At 38.4% G+C, this 20422-nt stretch overlaps 1 protein-coding gene across 1 annotated transcript in view; it reads left to right on the top strand.

Moving 5' to 3' along the window:
- SPATA16 (spermatogenesis associated 16) overlaps positions 1 to 20422 on the top strand; it is a 202864-nt gene that overhangs the window by 47592 nt on the left and 134850 nt on the right. Inside the window, exon 3 of the mRNA XM_039338463.1 lies at positions 4130 to 4275. Within this exon, the coding sequence (XP_039194397.1) occupies positions 4130 to 4275 (146 nt within the window). The remainder of the gene's footprint in view (positions 1 to 4129; positions 4276 to 20422) is intronic.

The following is a 20422-nucleotide window of genomic DNA, read 5'->3' as shown; positions in this document are numbered from 1 at the left end:
GTGCTTCTCTCTTTGGTTAGTTTCCAACCATTGTTTCTTGTCTTGCCATCAGGTGCTTTGGAAAATAGTTGACTCTTTCTTCTTTGTGGCAACTACTTAAGACTGCCACAAAACTGAGATTTCTTGAAGTTAATAAATATTTTTTTTCTAGTCTAGAAGTCATAGATTACTTGATTGGCTACATTCATTATTGAATGAAAAACTAAATTTAAATTAGAGATTAGTGAAAATAACATTGTGGTTTTTTTCCCCATCCATGTTCCCACACCTGATTTAAACTGTTCTTTATCAAAAGCAAATGTTCCAAATCCTTTTCTTACAATTAGCCTAAAGGTAGTGATTAATTGGAGGTAAGTATGTCAACAATTTAACTAATAATGATTGATAATGTTAGCAAAAGAAGCCACGGAGAGGAAAATGACATTCAATGGAAATAAATTATTTTCTTTAATACATTATCTTATTTAATATATCCCTCCAAACTTACTTCTCCAAAACATTTGGTGCCCAAATGTCAGAAATCCAGTGATGCAGGTTGCAACCACTGTGGTCCCCAAAAAAGAAGAAGATATGAAATGGAGAGAAAATTGCTATCTTCTTATGATGCTACCAGAATTGCTCCATATTAATAGGGAGAGAACCTTGGATTTGAATTTCAGAATGCTTTTAAAGCATGCAATGATAGGATGATTCTTCTATATAGCATTTTATGGGAGAAGAATACGGGTGAAATCTAAAAATAAATCTATTGCATTCTTAAAGCATTCTGCAATCCACTTCTCATATTATTCCCTGCCATAAAGTAAGAATTAAGAGAAGAAATGATTTCCTTTTTAACATACTTTTTCCATTTAATATTTTCCACAATTTTCTTGGTGGTTAGATTCAAGTGAATCTAAAACTCTTCAGAACTGTGTGAGTAAGAAATTGAGGAAGGTGTTCAGAGTTTTTTATATTTCTTTGGGGAATCACCTTTTTTCCTTGACTGTGGGATATGAAAATCAAGTTCTTTCTCTTATCGCTGGAAGAAAATGTTTCTAATGGTCCGTTCAGTTCATCCATCATATGTTCAAAGAAGTCTCTTTGGACATCTTAGTCAAGGAATAGTGTTTAATCGTGCTCTAACCATGAACATCAGAGAAGAGAATGCATAGCCTATGAAACTGATTATGGGTGTAGATATCTAAGTCTCCAAAAGCCTTCTAGATATCACCTTCAAATACCTTCTCTGCTACTTTTCCATGCAGACTTTATTTGGTGTCACAAACAGTGTCATGGTTCCGATAGATGAGACCATTAAAAACAGAATTCCAAGTCAAACGGTATCCTTAAAGAACATATTTATTAAGAGCAGATGCAGAAAAGAACAGAGATTTAACAAGAGCCCATATTAGCCCACTTTGGTGTAGTGGTTAAGGCAGGGGGCTAGAAAGTAGGATACTATGAATAACAGAACAACACAGTTGCAAAGGATCTTGTAGGTCTTATAGTCCAACCCTCTGCTCAAGCAAAAAATCTTATATTATTCCAGACAAGTAGCTATCCAATCTCTTCTTAAAAACTTCCAGTGTTGGAGCATTCACAACTTCTAAAGGCAAGTTGTTCCACTGATTAATTTATTCTAACTGTCAGAAGATTTGTCCTTAGTTCTAGGTTGCTTCTCTCCTTGATTAGTTTCCATCCATTGCTTCTTATTCTGCCTTCTGATGCTTTGGAGAATAGCTTGACCCCCTCTTCTTTGTGCCAGCCCCTTAGATATTGGAACACTGCTATCATATCAACCCTAGTCCTTATTTTCATTAAACTAGACATACTCAGTTCCTGCAACAGTTCTTCATATGTTTTAGCCCTGCAGTCCCCTAATCATCTTTACTGCTCTTCTATGCACTCTTTCTGGAGTCGCAACCTCTTTTTTATATCATGGCGGCCAAAACTGGATGCAATATTCCAAGTGTGGTCTTAGTTCAAGTCCTACCTTGACCATGAAAGCCATCTGGGTGACCATGTGCCAGTCACTCTCTCTGAGCCCAACTCACCTCATAGAGTTGTGTTGTGGGGAAAATAGAAGGAGGAAGGTGTGTGGGATATGTTCGCCACCTTGCATTATTTGTAAAAATAATCAAAGTGGGATATAAATAAATAAATATTACTTCATAACAAACTGCTCCAGTCTGCCCAATGGCAGGGACAGCCTGGTTTTGGAATTAAAGAAAGATGCTGATTCATGATAAAAGAGGCAGAAAAATGTAACAAAGATAGCACTATCAAAAGGAAAAAAGGAAGGCAAACCTTCCTGTGAGGAGAGATTGAAGGAGCTGAGTATATTTAGAAAGAAGAAGAAGAAGAAAAAGAAGGAGAAGGAGAAGGAAAAGGAGGAGGAGGAGGAGGAGGAGGCAGCTAACCTTCAAATATTTGAAAGTCTGCCATATTGAAAAGGGCAAGCTCTGATTTAAATAGGCTTCAGATACCCCATTGGTAGAACAGTTGGAGAAATCTTTTAATAGTATGTACATTCAACAAAGGAATTGGTTACCAGGATGCAGCAACGGGGGTGGCAGTTCAAATAAAGCTTTACATCAAATTAAATAATATAGCAGGTTGAATTATCGTGTTTCCCCGAAAATAAGATCCAACCGGAAAATAAGCCCTAGCATGATTTTTCAGGATACTCGTAACATAAGTCCTATCCCAAAAATAAGCCCCAGTTAAGATCATCAGTCAGAGGGATGCATTTAGTACTGTATTTCCCAGAAAATAAGATCATTTTGGAAAATAAGCCCTAATGCATCTTTTGGAGCAAAAATTAATATAAGACCCAGTCTTATTTTCAGGTATTAAGTATTAAGATTATTGCTATTGGTAGTGGCAGTAACAAATGAGAATAGTACATCCTTGAAACACCTTAAACTATTAGCCCAGAGCAATCAAACCTGACATTCCATCAATTTCATGCCTCTAAACTGTTACAAACATATTAATTAATTGTGCCGGTAGAGGGGGCATGCTGTGAACCCTGTCAGTCTAAACCGTGCCCACCCCATTGCCAGTATTGGAAAAAAAGTCATGATACGTCACAACACGTCACGTGACATTACGAGTTTGACATCCCTGACATAAGGCATTCTTGCAAAATGGGAAAAGCAAGCCTCTTAGACCGTCCTGAATGAAACCCTGGGAGAAGCAAAAGCAAAGGTATAAAATTAAACAAATAAAAAAGAAACCATACTTAAGGTGACCAACCATCCTCCTTTAGGGAGGACAGTCCTCCTTTTGGGAGTTCTGTCCTCCCCCAAAAAGTGTCCTCCTACATGTCCTCCTTTTCGATATTTGAAGACTAATCTGCAGGGCTTTTTTTTCCCTCATAGAACGCTCAGAACAGCGTTCTGGCACCTTTTTTTGATGGTTTTTTTTCAACTTTTGCATGAGCTGTGCTACTCCCACTATTGGCTTTCGAAAGCCAATAGGAGTTGCTGCTGAGCACGCCAAAACACCCGGCTGACAAACTTTGCACGTGCAAGTTGTCTGTATTATTGTTGCAATGAATAAAATGTTTCTTTTATTTACGATATTTTTTTCTTTAATTTATTTGTGTCCTCCTTTTTATTGTAAAAAAGTTAGTCACCTTACCATACTTGAAAGTCTAATTCCAAAAGAGCTTACTAACAGTTGGAGAAACATGCAGAACAGTATTCAGTACATTAGACTAGACCAGTGTTTCCCAACCATGGCAACTTTAAAATGTGTAGCTTCAACACCTAGAATACCCTAGCCAGCAATAAAAAGGCAACAAACTGGATTGTGGCTAATATTTCATATGAGTTTTTATTATTCAATGTTTTATTGGCTTTCAATCGTTGCAAGCCATCCAGCAAACAAATCAAATCAAATCAATTTGGCCACAGGTAAGCCCAAAACTCTGAATTTTAACTCCCTCCTTACTTGCTATGAGGTTAGCAATATTAATTTCTCTTTCAAGGTTATAGCAAGCATAGTATGTGTATCTATGCAAAACCCAGATCATACTACACTTCATTTCATCTTGGAATGTAATTTACTTATTATCAAACTGGAAGTAAGTCGATGTTTTCATTCTGTTTCATGTTTCTGCTTGTTTTCTCTTTTTTTGAAGCTATGCAGCAAAGGTGCAGCTGTAGGGAAGCCCTTTGAAGCCTCTCCAAGAGATATTTCAAGTATTGCCAGTTTTATTGAAACCAAGCTTGTAATTTGCTACTTGAAGATGAGAAAACCTGACCTTGCTCTGAATCATTCTCACAGGTAAAACAAAATGCCGTGATGTAATTTTCCTTTTTTTAGAGAAGCTCTCTAGCACATATTTGTAAATGGATGCTCAAAGGTCAGTCATGTCTGTGTCTGTGCATGTGTGTATGTATGTGTGTGCATGCAGGTGTGAAAAGTTGTTCAGAATCATGCATGATTTTGTGATCCAGCAAACGCGTCTACCCTGACGGTCTTTAGTTCCTAGAAAATGTCAAATGACTTTTATTCATCTCTAACCATAATGAAAGTATAGTTCAACTCATCTTCAGTGCATCAAGCTAAGTTAAACTACATTAAAGTTTTGCTCTCAAGTTTATAGATTTTAGAAAACTGTGGATCTAAAACATGGGAGTAGAACCAATACCCTATATCAGGGGTAGGCAACCTTGGCTCTTTTATGACTTGTGGACTTCAACTCCCAGAATTCCTGAGCCAGCCACACTGGGGAGAAATGGAGAGGTTTCCAAGCTGAGCCATGCCGGCTCAGGAATTCTGGGAGTTGAAGTCCACGAGTCATAAAAGAGCCAAGGTTGCCTACCCCTGCCCTGAAAGCGCAGGCAAGGCTTTTGCTAAATTGTACTGTGTCCCAATGGTAAATAATATCCAGTTGTGTATATCTGGTTTTGGCTGAGAGGAATATTTAAAATTTTCAAAGCACCACATAAGGAGTTCTTGCAAAATGGAGAAAGCAAGCATCTCAGGTCGTCCTGAATGAAACCCTAGGAGAAGCAAAAGCACAGGTATAAAATTAAACAAATAAATTAAAAAAAAATACTTGAAAGTCTAATTCCAAAAGAGGTTACTAACAGTCAGAGAAACATGCAGAAAATGTACATTCGGCTAGACCAGTGTTTCTCAACTTTGGCAATTTTAAAATGTGTAGTTTCAATACCCAGAATTTTCTAGCCAACAATAAAAGCCAACAAACTGAATTGTGGCTAAGATTTTATACCAAAGGAGAAAAAAAATCAGTGGTAGAGTTGCTTTACAAAGGACCACTATCAGATGTTCACGATGCCCTTCTTGCTTCTGGTAACAAGTAATAAACTGTTCTCAATAATAAAGATTTCTGTACTATTTTCTGATGGCTGTATAGGTAATCCTCTGTTTACAACAATTCATTTAGTGACTGTTCACAAGTTACAACGGCCCCCAAAACAGTGACTTATGACCGTTTTCCACACTTACAACCTTTGTAGCATTCCCCTGATCATGTGATCAGAATTCAGATGCTTGGCAACTAACTCATACTTATGACCGTTGCTGTGTCCCAAGGTCACGTGGTCACCTTTTGCAATCTTTTGACAAGCAAAATCAATGGGGATGTCAGATTCGCTTAACAACCGAGTTACTAACTTACCAACTGTGGTGATTCATTTAACAAATGCAGCAAGAAAAGTCACAAAAGGGAGCAAAACTCACTTCAAAAATGTCTCACTTAACAACAGAAATTATGGGCTCAGTTGTGATTGTAAGTTGAGGACTCCCTGTTGTACAATTACCAAGATCTAGATGATTACTAGGTAGCAATATTTAGATACAAAATATTCCAATGGTTCTCCAGATCGTTGAAGATCATAGCTGGTAGCTATAGGCCGCACTTTCCCCATCTTTAATTCAAGGGACATTCATTAGTCCCGATCTTGTTGCAAATCCATGCCAGTTTATTGAACTCCTGTATACCTTTACTCCCAAGTTCTATCCTTCACAAGCCTAACATCCATGTGGTGGCTATGTTAATATGTCTAGATCAGGCATGTCAAACTCGCGACGTCATGTGGTATCGCATGACATATTGCCGGCAATGGGGTGGGTGTGGTTTCGGCATGACATGTCCGGCCCACGGGCCAGCAATTTGACATGCCTGATCTAGATCATAAGATCTGGGAAGTTGTCCCAGATTATTGGGAGGTGATTCTGATCTGGCTCCTATGATAGAAAAAGACTTATCTAAGGCAGAGAAATCTGAAGCACTGTCTGTTCTATCTTATTTCCTGGAGGAGGCCATGACATCAATTGATAAAATACCTGATATTGTCATTAGCTACTGCCAGCTGTCCTTGAGTTCCCTAAAAGATTTTCTATCAGTATTGTTTGTTTGTTTAGTGTATAGCATATCATACATGGATTTGCAATATATATTTAACATTTCCTCAAGATTTAAAAATAGGAATGTTAAAAAAGATCTATATGCAGATACCAATGTCTAGGCCATCTAGCCATTGAAGCACAGCATTATTTATATGAAAAAAAAATCAGACACTGGACCAGTATATATTCTCAGCTTATAGCCCGCCACAATGTGATCTATCATTGAATGCAGACCCCACAGTCATACTAAGGGAAGAATACTATGCCCCATTTATTCAGTGAGTATAGTGTAAAATATACACTGTAATTTATCCTTCCTTCCTTCCTTCCTTCCTTCCTTCCTTCCTTCCTTCCTTCCTTCCTTCCTTCCTTCCTGTTGGGCATATCAAATAAAGCAATGGCTTATAACTATCCACTATTTCTAAGACTCTGTACCAGGGCCCCCAAGGTATTTTTTTAAATAAATTGGATGCTGAAGGTTGAAGCTTAGCTATGCAACTTTGCAACTTCCCATTTTATTTCTTTTTAATTAAAGTCAGGTGGGGCATGGAAGAATTTCATCAATGCTTGGATGACCACCTATGCATTGCATAACATGCAGTGAGCAATGGGTTGGATATGGCAAGTTAACCTCTCTCTCACCCCCTCCCTCACATGTTGTATTCCTCCAAGAAGAAAATTAATTGAATTCAATTCACCTAAGCTTTCTTGCTTTCCCAGAACGAACCAGCTCTGTAATGAATGAAATGCTACAGAGTCTGTCAAAACTTCTTAACACCTCTGGAAGATTTCATGTGTGCAAAGCAGCTTTTTATTTTTTTCCATACCAACTTTAAGCCATAATGTGTTTGAAGGGGAGGTGATGTGATATGGCTGTTTCATCCACCCTAAAGATAGGTCATAAATTAAACTAAAGCTTTCACTCCTGTTGACTTTGTCGCAAAATAGTAGTCACTCAGATGTCACTTACCTAGGAAAGTAGCTGTGTAGCTAGAACAGAAATTAAAACTCATTTCATTCTCCTATACAAAGAATCTGGAAGACAAATGGCTGCTTTAAGTATGCCACTGTTTCTTAATTACTGGGATAGGAAATATTGTACAAATTACTCAAGTGATCTTTTTATTAACTTACTCATCGTTGGGTGAGCCACAATTTGGATGATAATACTTGTTATACATTATGTTCATTATGCTGTATAGATATTTGCAGCTCATATTTCACAAGAAGAAAAAAAGTCCCTTGTGTGCATGAATACAATTCATGAAGTAATAAAACTTAGTATTAAAAATCTATATTCACATGGAGAGGTGTCCTTTCAGCCCTATCCGAACCTGATTTTTCCTAATATCTGATATAATCAGGGTTATTTTTACACCAAGCAAAATTTCCTCTGCACACTTGTATCCTAAAATATTTATTTTAGATCCAGAATAGATTGAAGCCAAACCAGCAATCTCAGTAGTTGGATGAATATGTCATGGTATATGACAGACATGTCAAACACAAGGCCCAGGGGCTGGATGCGGCCCATGAAATGGTTTCATGTGGCCCACGAAGCCATCCTGGAAACAGTGATGGAATGGCCCCCACTGCCTTGGCCCTGGCCCAGGCCAGCTGGGAGCCAATGTACAATTTTGTGGTGGCGATCTTGGCACTTGCCCCAGTGGACCATGCCTTGGCACTTGCCCCGGTCCCACCCTCTTCTACCAGAGACCCTCAGATCTGTCCCACTCCTGCCCAGGCCCCCATAGGCACCTTGATGCGAATGATGTAGAACTGGCCATGCCCACCCAGTAGGCCACACCCACTCCATCCACGCCCACCCAGTAAGCTGCACCCACTCTGGCCACACCCACCCACCCACCCCAGGGCAACCGCAATGCTGATGCAGCCCTCAGTAAAATTGAGTTTGACACCCCTGGTATATGAAATCTACCTCAGGAAATGGGGACAAGATGCTGCTTAGGGATCAATCAGATAAAAGGGAGGGGACCCCACAGTTGCATAGCAGGCCAAGAAAAAAACCTCAGAAAGGATCATCCCTAATTTAGCAGGCTGTAAAAAGAGACAGTGGAAGATTTGTACTTTCATATTTGCGTGATTGTGTTAATGGAATTGTATAATAAAGTAGAATTAGCTCTTCTGATTGTGTTTCCTGTCTGATCTAGTTGAGAAGGCTATAGAATGCAAGTAACAGTGCCAAATATGCAATTAATATTTGCATACTCTCCAATTAACATTATCAGGAATAAATGTATCTGCACAGTGGTCCACCAATAGTTACACAACTGTTAAAAGCATCTGGGTTAAGATGAAAGGACAAGGTAATAGAAGGGATCCTTGCTAGGACTTTGCTACAGACCACAAAACCAGTCTGAAGAAGTAAACAAAAGTTTATTAAAGTAGATATCTGAACTCTCAAAAAAGCATTAAATGATTGTGATGGGAGACCTCTACTACTTAGACATCTGTTGGAAGACTAATTCAGAAGACTAATTCTACCAAACTCAAGATATTAGATGAATTCTTGACTTGTGTGGCTGATATTTTTTCTTTTAAAATTTTATTTAGAGACTAAGGGGTCTTTACCTTGGATTTAGTCTTTACTATCAGGGATAGGTTTATTGAAAATATTAAAATAATGGATATTTTGGTGCAAGTGGCCATGCATTCTTAAATTCTTGACTCTTGGTCAACAGATCAGCCAACTGCAATCATAGCTTTTAGAAGGCCAATTCTAATAAACTAAAATAAACAGTAGAGAAGTTGCCACAAGAAGAAACCTTTACATGTGAAAGTGTTGCAGCCAGCTGGAACTTCTTGAGTAGAAAATTAAGGATACTATGGTCCCATATAAGTTGCATAGTAAGGGGGGGAAATAAAAGGAGCCAAGCTGATTGAATAGATAGCTCACCAAGACTAAAAAATGATGTTTACTGGAAATGGTAGGAAGGATAATGTTTGGAAATTGCCAGCCAAGGTGGAAGGTCAAATGAGGACCTAGCTTGGAGTCCTTGTGCAGCCATAAGCTGTATAAGCTTGACTTCCCCCAAGATCCATGAAACTTTATCTGACCATTCACAGGGGAAGGAAAGCAGATTGGTGAGATTCTTGTAACCTAGGTGGTAAATAATAAAGTTACTGGCTTTAATTATTTGTGAGTGTCTCTGGTTGCTTGCATCTGATAGAAGAAAGTCTACAAAGCTTCATTCAGAAATATAGAGATAGGTCAAGAAGGCAAAGGAAGAAAATAAGACAAATTGAGTTTTTTCAAAATGGCAAGGAAGACAAAGACTCACAATTAGTTCCAAATGGAAATCTTAATAGGTAACCTCAGAAAGCAGTTGAACCCAATTCGTAGCTTCTTTCTGACTTACATCCAAAGCAAATCCAATTACATAGACAGGAAACAAACACAACAAGAGAAAATAAATAAGTAAGGATATGGTTAAAAAGTCTTCTAGCTAATTTCATGTCCTCAAAATTCCCAGCCCTACCTAGTGAAATACACCTTAGACTATTAGTTAGAAGGAACTGGAATTGTTGGATTGCACTATTGTAAGATGGAGCCACTATTGGCTTGCTAACCATGTTCATATTTGGCATTGATAGCTGTATACTGAGTTGGAGAACAGTAATCAGTGGGATCTGTCTTGGAACCCCAAGGATTTATCATAGAACTAGAGTTGTTCAACATTTTTATTAATCCCTGGATAACAAAATTGATGAGTTACTTGTCAAATGTATGGATGGCACAACATTGGAAGGTCTGGCCAATACCCAAGAAGACAGAATGAGATTGCAGGTTGGAAGATTGGGCTGAGAGGAACAAGTGGTTCTTCAGCAAGGAGAAACCTAGGTTATTTCATTTAGGAAAGAAAAATGAGGGACACATTCAGTATGGAGGAATTCATAGCTCTAAAGTATCACATCAGAGAAATACTTGGGGGTGGTTATTGACAACTGTCTGAATATGAGCCAGCAGCGAGAGAGAATTTCTAGAATGACTAATACAGTTCTGCATTGGGAGAAGCTTTATATCTAAGATATCTGAAGTTCTTATCTCTCTCTATTCTGCACAGGGGAGACCATACCTGTACCCCAGATTTGCAAAAGAATATTGACAGGTTAGAATGAATTCAGAGGATGATGACATAGATAGTTCAAGGTCTTGAGGACAAACCTAAAGGCAGACTAAAAAAATCTGGGATGTTCAATCTGGAGAAAAAAAGTCTTCTCCAAAGACTTGGTTTCAATGTTCAGGTATATACAGGATGCCATGGGATAAATCATCAGGAACTATATTTCACTACCATAGAAACTAGAAATAATAATGGGTGTTAAGTTGCAACTAGCTATATTTAGTTTAAATATAAGGGGGGAATTATGTCAGTAAGATCTCTATAACAGTGGCATAGCCTATCTACAGAGGCTGAGAGTTCTTCCTCCCTGGAAGTTTTTCAGAAGAAGCTTTCAGATGCTTCTTAAGGATGTTTCATTGGTTTTCTTTCACACTTCAGAGGACCGAACTCGATAGTGCTTGTGGTTCTTTCCAAATTTAGAGCTCTTTAATTTTATTATCCTTACAGAAGACAGAAGCAGCTATAAACAGTAGAAAGCCTACAAAATTTTTAGAAAATGAGAGAACATAAGAACCGAAGAAGCTTCTTGGAAGAGAAGCACAATGTTTTCAAAGAAAAAAACCAAGAAAGTCCAGTTGCCTTTTGAAAAGCATCTTTGGGATAAGATCATAAGCAATGTCCATCTAGTCCAGTTGTCTGCTGTCAAATTAGCCAACCAACTGAACCAGGAAGCCCACTAGTCTCCTAGCAGATGGCCTTCAAAGGAAGCCACACCGCTATTAAAGCTAATATCCATTGATTTCCATAACTTCCACAAATTAGTCCAATCCTTTCTTTAAGGCCAGAGAAGCAACAATCAGCACAACCTCTCAGGATGTTCCCAAGATGAATTAGAAAGGAAGGACAATCTCTGTAAATCTCACACACCCAAGCATCTGCATAAGGAATCAATTGTCTATCAGCAGTTTGATACAATTTTTTAAGTGTGTTTCTATGCTTAAAAAGCAACAGATGAAAAGGTATGCCAATCAAATTCCTCATATCATCTTTTTTCTGGCAAAGCTTCTAATGTTGCTCCCTCTTGGCTAGTTTATTTTTATTTCTCCTTGACTAACTTACCTTGTTCCCTCTTGGTTAGCTTTCCTTTTAAACAGAGGAGATTGCTTCAAATTTCTGTTGGATATTTGTTAAGGCTTTGATGCTCCTTAGAGATAGTTGCATTTTAACCTGATTTTTTTTCTTCTTCCTTTGCTTTTTATGAAGGTTTCGGTAGTTTGTTGAATACTGTAGTTGCAATACCCTGTAGATATCAGGGATGTCAGTATTCCACACTCAGAATACTGCATCCAGTTTTGGTCACCACAATACCAAAAAGATGTTGAGATTCTGGAAAGATGCAGAGAAAAGTAACAAAAATGATTAGGGGACTGGAGGCTAAAATGTACAAAGAACAGTTACAGGAATTGGGTATGTTCAGTCCAATGAAACCATGGTTAGGGACAACATGATAGCACTGTTCCAGTATTTGAGGGACTCCTACAAAGTTAAGGGGGTCAAACTATTTTGTAAAGCATCAAAAGTCAAGACAAGAAACAACGGTTGGAAACTAACCAAGGAGAGAAGCAACCTAAAACTAAGGAGAGATTTCCTAATGATAAGAGCAATTAAACAATGGAACAGCTTGCCTTTAGAGGTTGTGGGTGCTCCATCAATGAAGGCTTTCAAAAAGAGACTGGGCAACCATTTGTCTGAAATGATATAAGGTTTCCTGCCCGAGCAGAGGGTTGGTCTAGAAGACCTCTGAGGTACCTTCCAATTCTATTATTCTGTTTTCTATGTTTGCAGGAGGTGCTCAAAAGAGTACAAAAAGTTATGATAGTAACGATAGGACTGGGACTCCCTGTATGCTATGTACATAGAAAATCAGCAGAATTTCAATTGCATTATCATAATCACTAACCTAATTTTTTTTATCATATCCTAAGAACTTCCTGATAAATATATTGATACATTAAATAGCAGACAGACATTAGAAAAAAAATTAATGCTGCACATGTGGCTGGTGAATCAGAAAAGGAATAGAAACAAATTCTTCCATAAATTTCAATGAAAGCAAAATGGATTGTTCTCCTCCCTCTTGGCTGCACAGTAAAACAAACAAATGAAGACCACTAACATTTATTTTTCCCCTATCACATCAGAATGGTACACTATTGAATGCTACATTCAGATAGTGGCGGTTATGTTTGAAGAAACAGCTAACCCTGAGGATATTTACATTTGAAAATCATGGAGATTTACTTGTCCAGAAAGTGAAAACAAGGTGATTTTCTTAGCCAGATTATTAGCCAGATGCTTCTTTAGGAGATAATGTGCAGAAAGATATTTTATGTTAGAAGATATTAGAAATGTAAATTGTTAGAAAATTGATTTTTTTTAATCCAATGAGTTAAAAACTAAGCAGACTAGAATACTGTGCTATCACAGTAAACAACAATGTAACTAACATCTTTAGTAATATGAACAAAATTGATCTGAACAAAACCAGAGGAATTCTTGAGTGTTTTGCTATATGATACAGTCTGGAATTTTGCAGAAATATTGATGAGTGTGTTGATCCAAAGCCCTTATTCTGATATCTGGCAAATCATTGTATGTATAAATAAAAAATATAGATTCATGTGCCAGCCTGAACCCACCTCCCTACTGATGGTCAGGATGTGAAGAGAATATTTTTGCTTGCTACAATTATAGCCTATTGCATCAGAATTGAGAAGCAGCCTACAAGACTAATTGCCAAATTAACTCTATCATTGAGAGTCCTGGGTGCTCTCTGAGCTTGGTTGTTTTCTTGCATACATTACCCAATACATTAAAAAAATAGCTGGGAAAGCAGATAATAGCAAGACCTGGCAATGGCTAAGAGCAGAAAAATTGAAGAAATAAACTGAGGGACTAATTCTGGCTGCACAAGACCAAGCCTTAAGGACAAATGCTACAAAGTCAAAATTGAGAAGACAGCAACAGACAGTAAGTGCCGCCTATGCAAAGAAGCTGAAGAAACAGTGGACCACCTGATAAGCTGCTGCAAAAAGATCGCCCAGACTGACTACAAGCATGACAAAGTAGCAACTATGGTACATTGGAAGATCTGCAAGAAATATCATTTACCTATAAGCAAGAACTGATGGGATCATAAAATAGAGAAAGTCATAGAAAATGATAACGTTAAACTGCTCTGGGACTTCAGAATTCAAACAGACAAGCACCTGCAACATAACACCCCAGACTTAACAATTGTCGATAAGAAAGACAAATAGTCTGGATAGTGGACGTAGCAGTGCCTGGAGACAGCAGAATAGACGAGAAAGAACTGGAGAAGATAACAAAATACAAAGACCTACAAATAGAAATAGAAAGACTGTGGCAAAGGCAAGCAAGGGTAGTACCAATAGTAATAGGCGCCTTGGGTGCAATCCCAAAACAACTGGAGCACCACTTGAACACCATTGGCATTGACAAATTCGCCATTAGTCAATTGCAAAAGGCAGTCTTACTAGGAACTGCTTCCATCCTGCGATGATATCTGTAATACCATCAAACATCCACATCTGCCTATCCCAGGTCCTTGGTAAGGACTTGATAGGTAGACAAAAATACCAAATCCAGTCTGAACATCTGGCTGACTGTGCGATGATTAATAATAATAATAATAATAATAATAATAATAATAATAATAATAATAACAACAACAATAACAATAACAATAATAATAATAAAAGTTGGAAGGACCTTGGAGGTCATCTAGTCCAATCCCCTGCTCAGGCAGGAAACCCTATACTATTTGAGACAAATGGCTGTCCAGTCTCTTCTTAAAAACTTCCAGTGTTGGAGCATTCACCGTTTCTGGAGGCAGGTTGTTCCACTGGTTAATTGTTTTAACTGTCAGGAAGTTTCTCCTTAGTTCTAGGTTGCTTCTCTCTTTGGTTAGTTTCCACCTGTTGCTTCTTGTCCTGCCTTCAGGCGCCTTGGAGAATAGCTTGACTCCCTCTTCTTTGTGGCAGCTCCTGAGATATTGGAACACTGCTATCATGTCCTCCCTCATCCTTCTCTTCATTAAACTAGACATACCCAATTCCAGCAACCGTTCCTTATGTGTTTTAGCCTCCAGTCCCCTGATCATCTTTGTTGCTCTTCTCTGTACTCTTTCTAGACTCTCATTTCAACCCTGAGCTACAAATATTCTCTTTATTGATAATTCTATCATTGCTTAATCTGTTGTACTGAGCAACTCACCTTCTGGGAACAGCAATAGAAGATTGGACCTTTCTTTAAAAAACCCAAAGGTTTAGAATTGGGTTCTTCATATATGAAAACAGTAACTGACATAGATTCCAGTAATAATGTTAAGATAATATTTTTATTAGAACCATCCAATCTGTAAGCTGTCATGTTCTTCACTGGGTAGCTGTTAAACAAAGAAGGATGGAAAGAAGGAAAGTTGGTCCGTATTTAAGCTATACGTTTGCATTAAGTATAATCTTAAAGTAGGATGGTGTGATGTTTTTTCATTTAAAAATACAGCTTCTCTAAGTTGTTGCAATAAAGACAGAAATATTATTTGATCTCCGTTTTTCCAAATATAAAAATAACTGCTGCCTCCAGATCTGTTTGCAGCTTTGGTCGGAGCAAATAAATTCCTTGAGAGATGGAAAAGATATCTCCAATAGCCAATATGGCTCCATGTCCTTTCTATGAAAACTGGATAATAAAGATTGTAGCAGTTCAGTATTGGAGGAAAAAGTTCTATATAACCTGAAGTTGAATTTTTTTTTAAAAAAAAGCATTATTTACAAGTTAGACCTTTTTTTCCTCCTTGTCATAATACCTAAAATATCCAGAGGTGTTTTTTCAAAAGACAACTGGACTTCCTTTGTTTTTTTCCCTGGAAGATGTTTCACTTCTTATCCAAGAAGCATCTTCAGAACTGAAGAAGTTCTTGGAGGAGAAGTGAAACATCTTCAAGGAAAAAACAAAGGAAGTCCAGTTGTCTTTTGAAAAAGCACCTTTGGGACAACCATCACCTGGATGACTGAGAATCTTCATAGACAGTACCTAAAATAATATTCATCTTTGTAAATATACTTTAGAAAAGAGCAGACATCACCCCCAATTTTTCCACAATTCATAATGTCATCTCCCTAATAATTACCTGCCTTACATAATTTGGCACTGAGGCCTGAAGAAACATCTCTAAAAAATATTTTACAGTCCAGGTAAATATATACAGGAGGAAGGTTTTTTTTATTAGGGGTGACAGGCCTTGGATCTGTAAAAATGTGCCCCTTTTATTATTATTAGCCCGACTTCCACTAATCTGAGACTATCTGATTTAAACTCTGAGCCCAAGAATTGAATACTAAAAGTGTACCTAAAGGAACTCACTCAGGTTATCTTACCAGTCTACTGTAAATCACTTGAAGTTCTACCAATATATTCAGTCTAGAACCTATCTGGTTTTAAATAATAGCTAATCTGAAAGGCAAAGCAGAAACATCACCCTGCCAACAAAACTACGTATAGTCAAGGTCATGGTTTTCCCAGTTGCAATGTATGGCTGTGAAAGTTGGACCATAACAAAGGCTGAGTGCAAAAGAATTGAGGCCTTTGAACTATGGTGCTGGAGAAGACTCCTGCTAGTCCCCTGGACTGCAAGGCAATCAAACTGATCAGTCCTAGAGGAGATCAACCCTGATTGCTCTTTAGAAGGCCAGATCCTGAAGTTGAAACTCAAGTACTTTGGCCACCTAATGAGAAGGAAGGACTCACTGGAGAAGAGCCTAGTGCTGGGAAAGATTGAGGGCAATAGAAGAAGGGGACGACAGAGAATGAGGTGGCTGGATGGAGTCACTGAAGCTGTAGGCGTGAGCTTAAATGGACTCCAGAAGATGGTAGAGGACAGGAAGGCCTGGAGGAACGTTGTCCATGGGGTTGCGATGGGTCGGACACGACTTTGCAACTAACAACAACAACCATCTGAAAGGCAATTTTCAATAGAAAATCAACACAACAGAAAAGTCCATTGCTTTTTCCAACTTCTATGCCATTTAGATTAAAAGGCCAATCCAAATTGATGATACAGTATTACCGAGCTGAGCAATGAAACGTTTGCAAACAAACAGCCAAGCTCAGAGAGCACCAAGAACCCACAAATCTAAACCACTCTCCCATTTTCCAGTCTTTGTGTTAGTCTGTTTATATATTAAGAAAAATAAGAACCATTGGGAGATTACAGCCTTTAAAGCAAATCATGATGTTTAGATGGGAAATAGATCTCACCAAAATAAACACAGTTTCTTCCAAAAATGTATTTTGCTTAGTGTGATCTTCACTATCCTATATTGCCTCTGTAGATCTTATACTTCAACTCCCAGAAGACGGAAATCATGGGATCTATAATCCAAAATAACTAGACAGCAACACAGTTGGGAAAGTAGAACATTTTTATGAAGTGGCCATACATGGAACATTTCCATAACCATCCCTAGCAGCACTAGCAGCTAGTGTGGAACTAGAGAACATCACAATTCCAGGAGAGAATGTCTATAGAGATTTTCAGTCATCTACGTCACGGTTTCCCAAAGGTGCTTTTTCCTAAAGCAACTGGACTTTGTTTTCCTTGAAGACATTTTGCTTCTCATCCAAGAAACTTCTTCAGTCAGAACTGAAGTTAACATTCTCCAGGAGAGAATGTGATGCATTTTTCAGCAGCCGATATGCATTCTTCTCATGCCTACTTCTGACCTTATATTGCCTTTGAGCAATTTAATTCCTTCCCGTGTCATATTTATGTGAACATCTGATTCTTATTAACGAAGAGGAGAAAGGAAGCATTTGTAATAAGAATGGATAGTTGGACCACTGAAGATTTCATAGTCCATTTTAAGCTGACTGAAGCAAAAATCACCTTAATTGTGATGTGTCAAAATGGTCTCCAGCTCTTCCTTGGATGATTGGGCTGGAGACAAAATTAAAACTGAGGATCATGGGGAAATAATCTATTGATGTTCTCTAATTATGGGAAGAATAAAAATGGAAAGATTGTCCATCAATCGCAAGGGACTTTTAAAAAGCCAGGACATGTTGGATAGATTATGCATGTATTATGTCAACACTGATGATTAGCAATTCATCCATATAAGCTCTCCATATTTTCAGCCTTTTCAGGTGAACAAGAGAGTGAGAGCATTCCCTTTTGATTTTCATATTCCTAATACTCACTGGGCAAATTCGTTATTTTATTTAGTATCACATCTGCAAGTGGGCATTGCACACTACCAGAGGCTACCATGTGGGAATAAATCATGCATTGCAATGATCACTTGGAGATGGGAGATACTTCTAATGTAACCTACAAGATCCCCTGCGTGGATTGCCCATGTGAATATGTAGGACAGACGGGGAGGAAGCTAACCATCAGATTGCAAGAATACGAGCAAGAGGTCAGACAAGGAAAGCCAAACTCACTGGTAGCCTTACATTGCAATGAACAAGAGCATACATTCAATTTCATAGCTACTAAAATTGTTGGCTGAGCAGGTACAAAAATAGCCAGGGAAATGATTGAAATCTGGGAAATGGGCACTTTGTGAATCAATAGGAGTGCTGATTTATTACCAGCTTATAAGGTATTTAGGAGCCAAGGACTTGACAGCAGGAAACAACCACCAATGACCTAATAACTGGCAAACAACACCCCAATCAACAACTAAAAAGTCACACATAACTAGGCACCACATAAATAATACAGATAGATAGCCCGAAGCACACAACCGGGTAAGAGAAGTTCCCTGAGGATGGGTTCTAGCATAATCCAAAAACTTGGAAGGCTGAACCTCTGGTCCTGGTGACAAACCCAGATTGGATGTTGCAACCTTCCCCTGTGGCTCCCAGCATCTTCTGCCTTTGCAGAGAGAGACAGAGACAGAGAGAGGCAATTGCGTCTCTCTCTCTCTCTCTCTCTCTCTCTCTCTCTCTCTCTCTCTCTCTCTCTCTCTCTCTCTCTCTCTCTCTCTCTCTCTCTCTCTCAGCTTGCCAGGTGAGCAGCAGATAGGAGGGGGAGAGAAAGAGAGAGAGAGAGAGGGAGGGGAGGGGGAGGGAGAGAGAGAGAGAGAGAGTGGGGGAAGAAGAGTGGCAGACCAACGGCAGATAGAGAGGGAGGAGGGAGACAGAGAGAGAGAGAGAGAGACCCTTTTGACATCTAAAATGAAGATAACACTGCATATATCCTTTTTTTACCTGTGTGTGTATGTAATTTTATTCTCTTAAAGCATTCTCTTGGTGATCATTGTTTTAATAGTATGGATATTCCCAAGAGTGATATTTTTACTTTTATTTTTAATGTGTGTGTGTGTGTGTGTGTGTGTGTGTGTGTGTGTGTATACACACACACACACACACACACACACACACACCTATAATAAAGGTAAAAAAGGATATATGCAGTGTTATCTTCATTTTAGATATCAAAAGGGTTTTGCGGCTCCCGGTGTTTTGTTTTTGGTGGGAAACGGGTCCAAGTGGCTCTTTGAGTGTTTTGGGTTGCCTACCCCTGTCCTAGGACATATATAGTTGCCTTCATTCATGAGTATCAGGTAAACATGTGCAGAGTTCAACAGGCTTTCATAAATAAATATCAAGGACAGAGGTTTATCTACAAAGCTTTTTCATTTAGTTCATATGTTAACCTGCTAGTTAGCCAGTGTCTTGTAATGAAATCCAGGCATATACAAACTAATCTCTGAAAGAAGTACAAGTCTGAAAATTAAAACAGACTTGCATCAGACAAATGATGTGTCTGCATCAATAGACTTTTTTTCCCCACAAAGAAAGCACAGATTCATTTCATGTTCACATTACAAAGTTGTCCTAGTGAGAAGAGCAAGGGAAAAACTGTTGGCTGGCATCATAAAAATTAATACATTGAAGCAACAGAAGGTGAAAGATCAGCAACAATTCTTTCTCTCAGTCACGGACAAATTACTGGAAATCTTTGGAAATTAAACATGCTAAGAAATCTTATACAGGTAGGGTTCAGCTTATAGCCATTTGTTTAGCGACCATTCAAAATTACTGAAAAAAGTGACTTACCACATTTGTGACTGTCATAGTATCCCCATGGTCACATGATCAAACATTGAATGTTTGGCAACAGGCACATATTTATGACGGTTGCAGCATCCCAGGGTCCAGTGATCACCATTTGTGACTTTCCCAGCCATCCTCTGAGAAGCAAAGTCAACGGGAGAAGCCAGATCCCCTTAGCAATTGCGTGATTCCCTTAACAACTGCAGTGATTTTTGATTTTTTTTTTAAAAAAAAAAAGGTCATAAAATCAAGTACAACTCACAATAACCACCTCACTTAGCAACAGAAATTCTGGTCCCAATTTTGGTTTTAAGTTGTGCCATATGTAAGAAGATGAAATACTGTTTAAAAATCTGAACTGTGGACAAAGACCGTAGTTTAATAGCATAGGCAAGCTTTGTATATGCGAATGATGTATTGGTAGGAGAATAAGTGGGTGTATGAGGGGGACGCCAACTTCATCCCTTGTCTAAAACTTCACAAGGACCAGACCATGCACCTAGGAAGGCCAGATTGCATAATGCTTTCACTAAGACTCAGTATGACAATTTCAGAGGTCCATGTTTTTATTTTTCAGCCAATGGTTTTTATATTAAAACAAATGTTCCATACAGTATATATAGGATTTGTGGACAAAACAGAGCCCAAAATATTATCAGACAGGTAGATGTGATTGGTTCTAAAGGGTCCTTACTTCATACGCACAAGTATGTTTTATGACTTTTTTGCTGTGGCCATTAAATGAACCAATGAAGTTGTTACGTGAATCCAGCTCTTTCCATTACTCATCAGAAGCCTCCTGGGATGACCACAAATGGTGA

The sequence above is a fragment of the Crotalus tigris genome, unplaced genomic scaffold, assembly GCF_016545835.1.
Source record: "Crotalus tigris isolate CLP2741 ecotype Arizona unplaced genomic scaffold, ASM1654583v1 scf7180000017549.6302385, whole genome shotgun sequence".
Taxonomy (NCBI): Eukaryota; Metazoa; Chordata; class Lepidosauria; order Squamata; family Viperidae; genus Crotalus; species Crotalus tigris.
The sequence above is the reverse complement of the archived record's forward strand: the minus strand, read 5'-3'. Positions and strand labels throughout refer to the sequence as shown.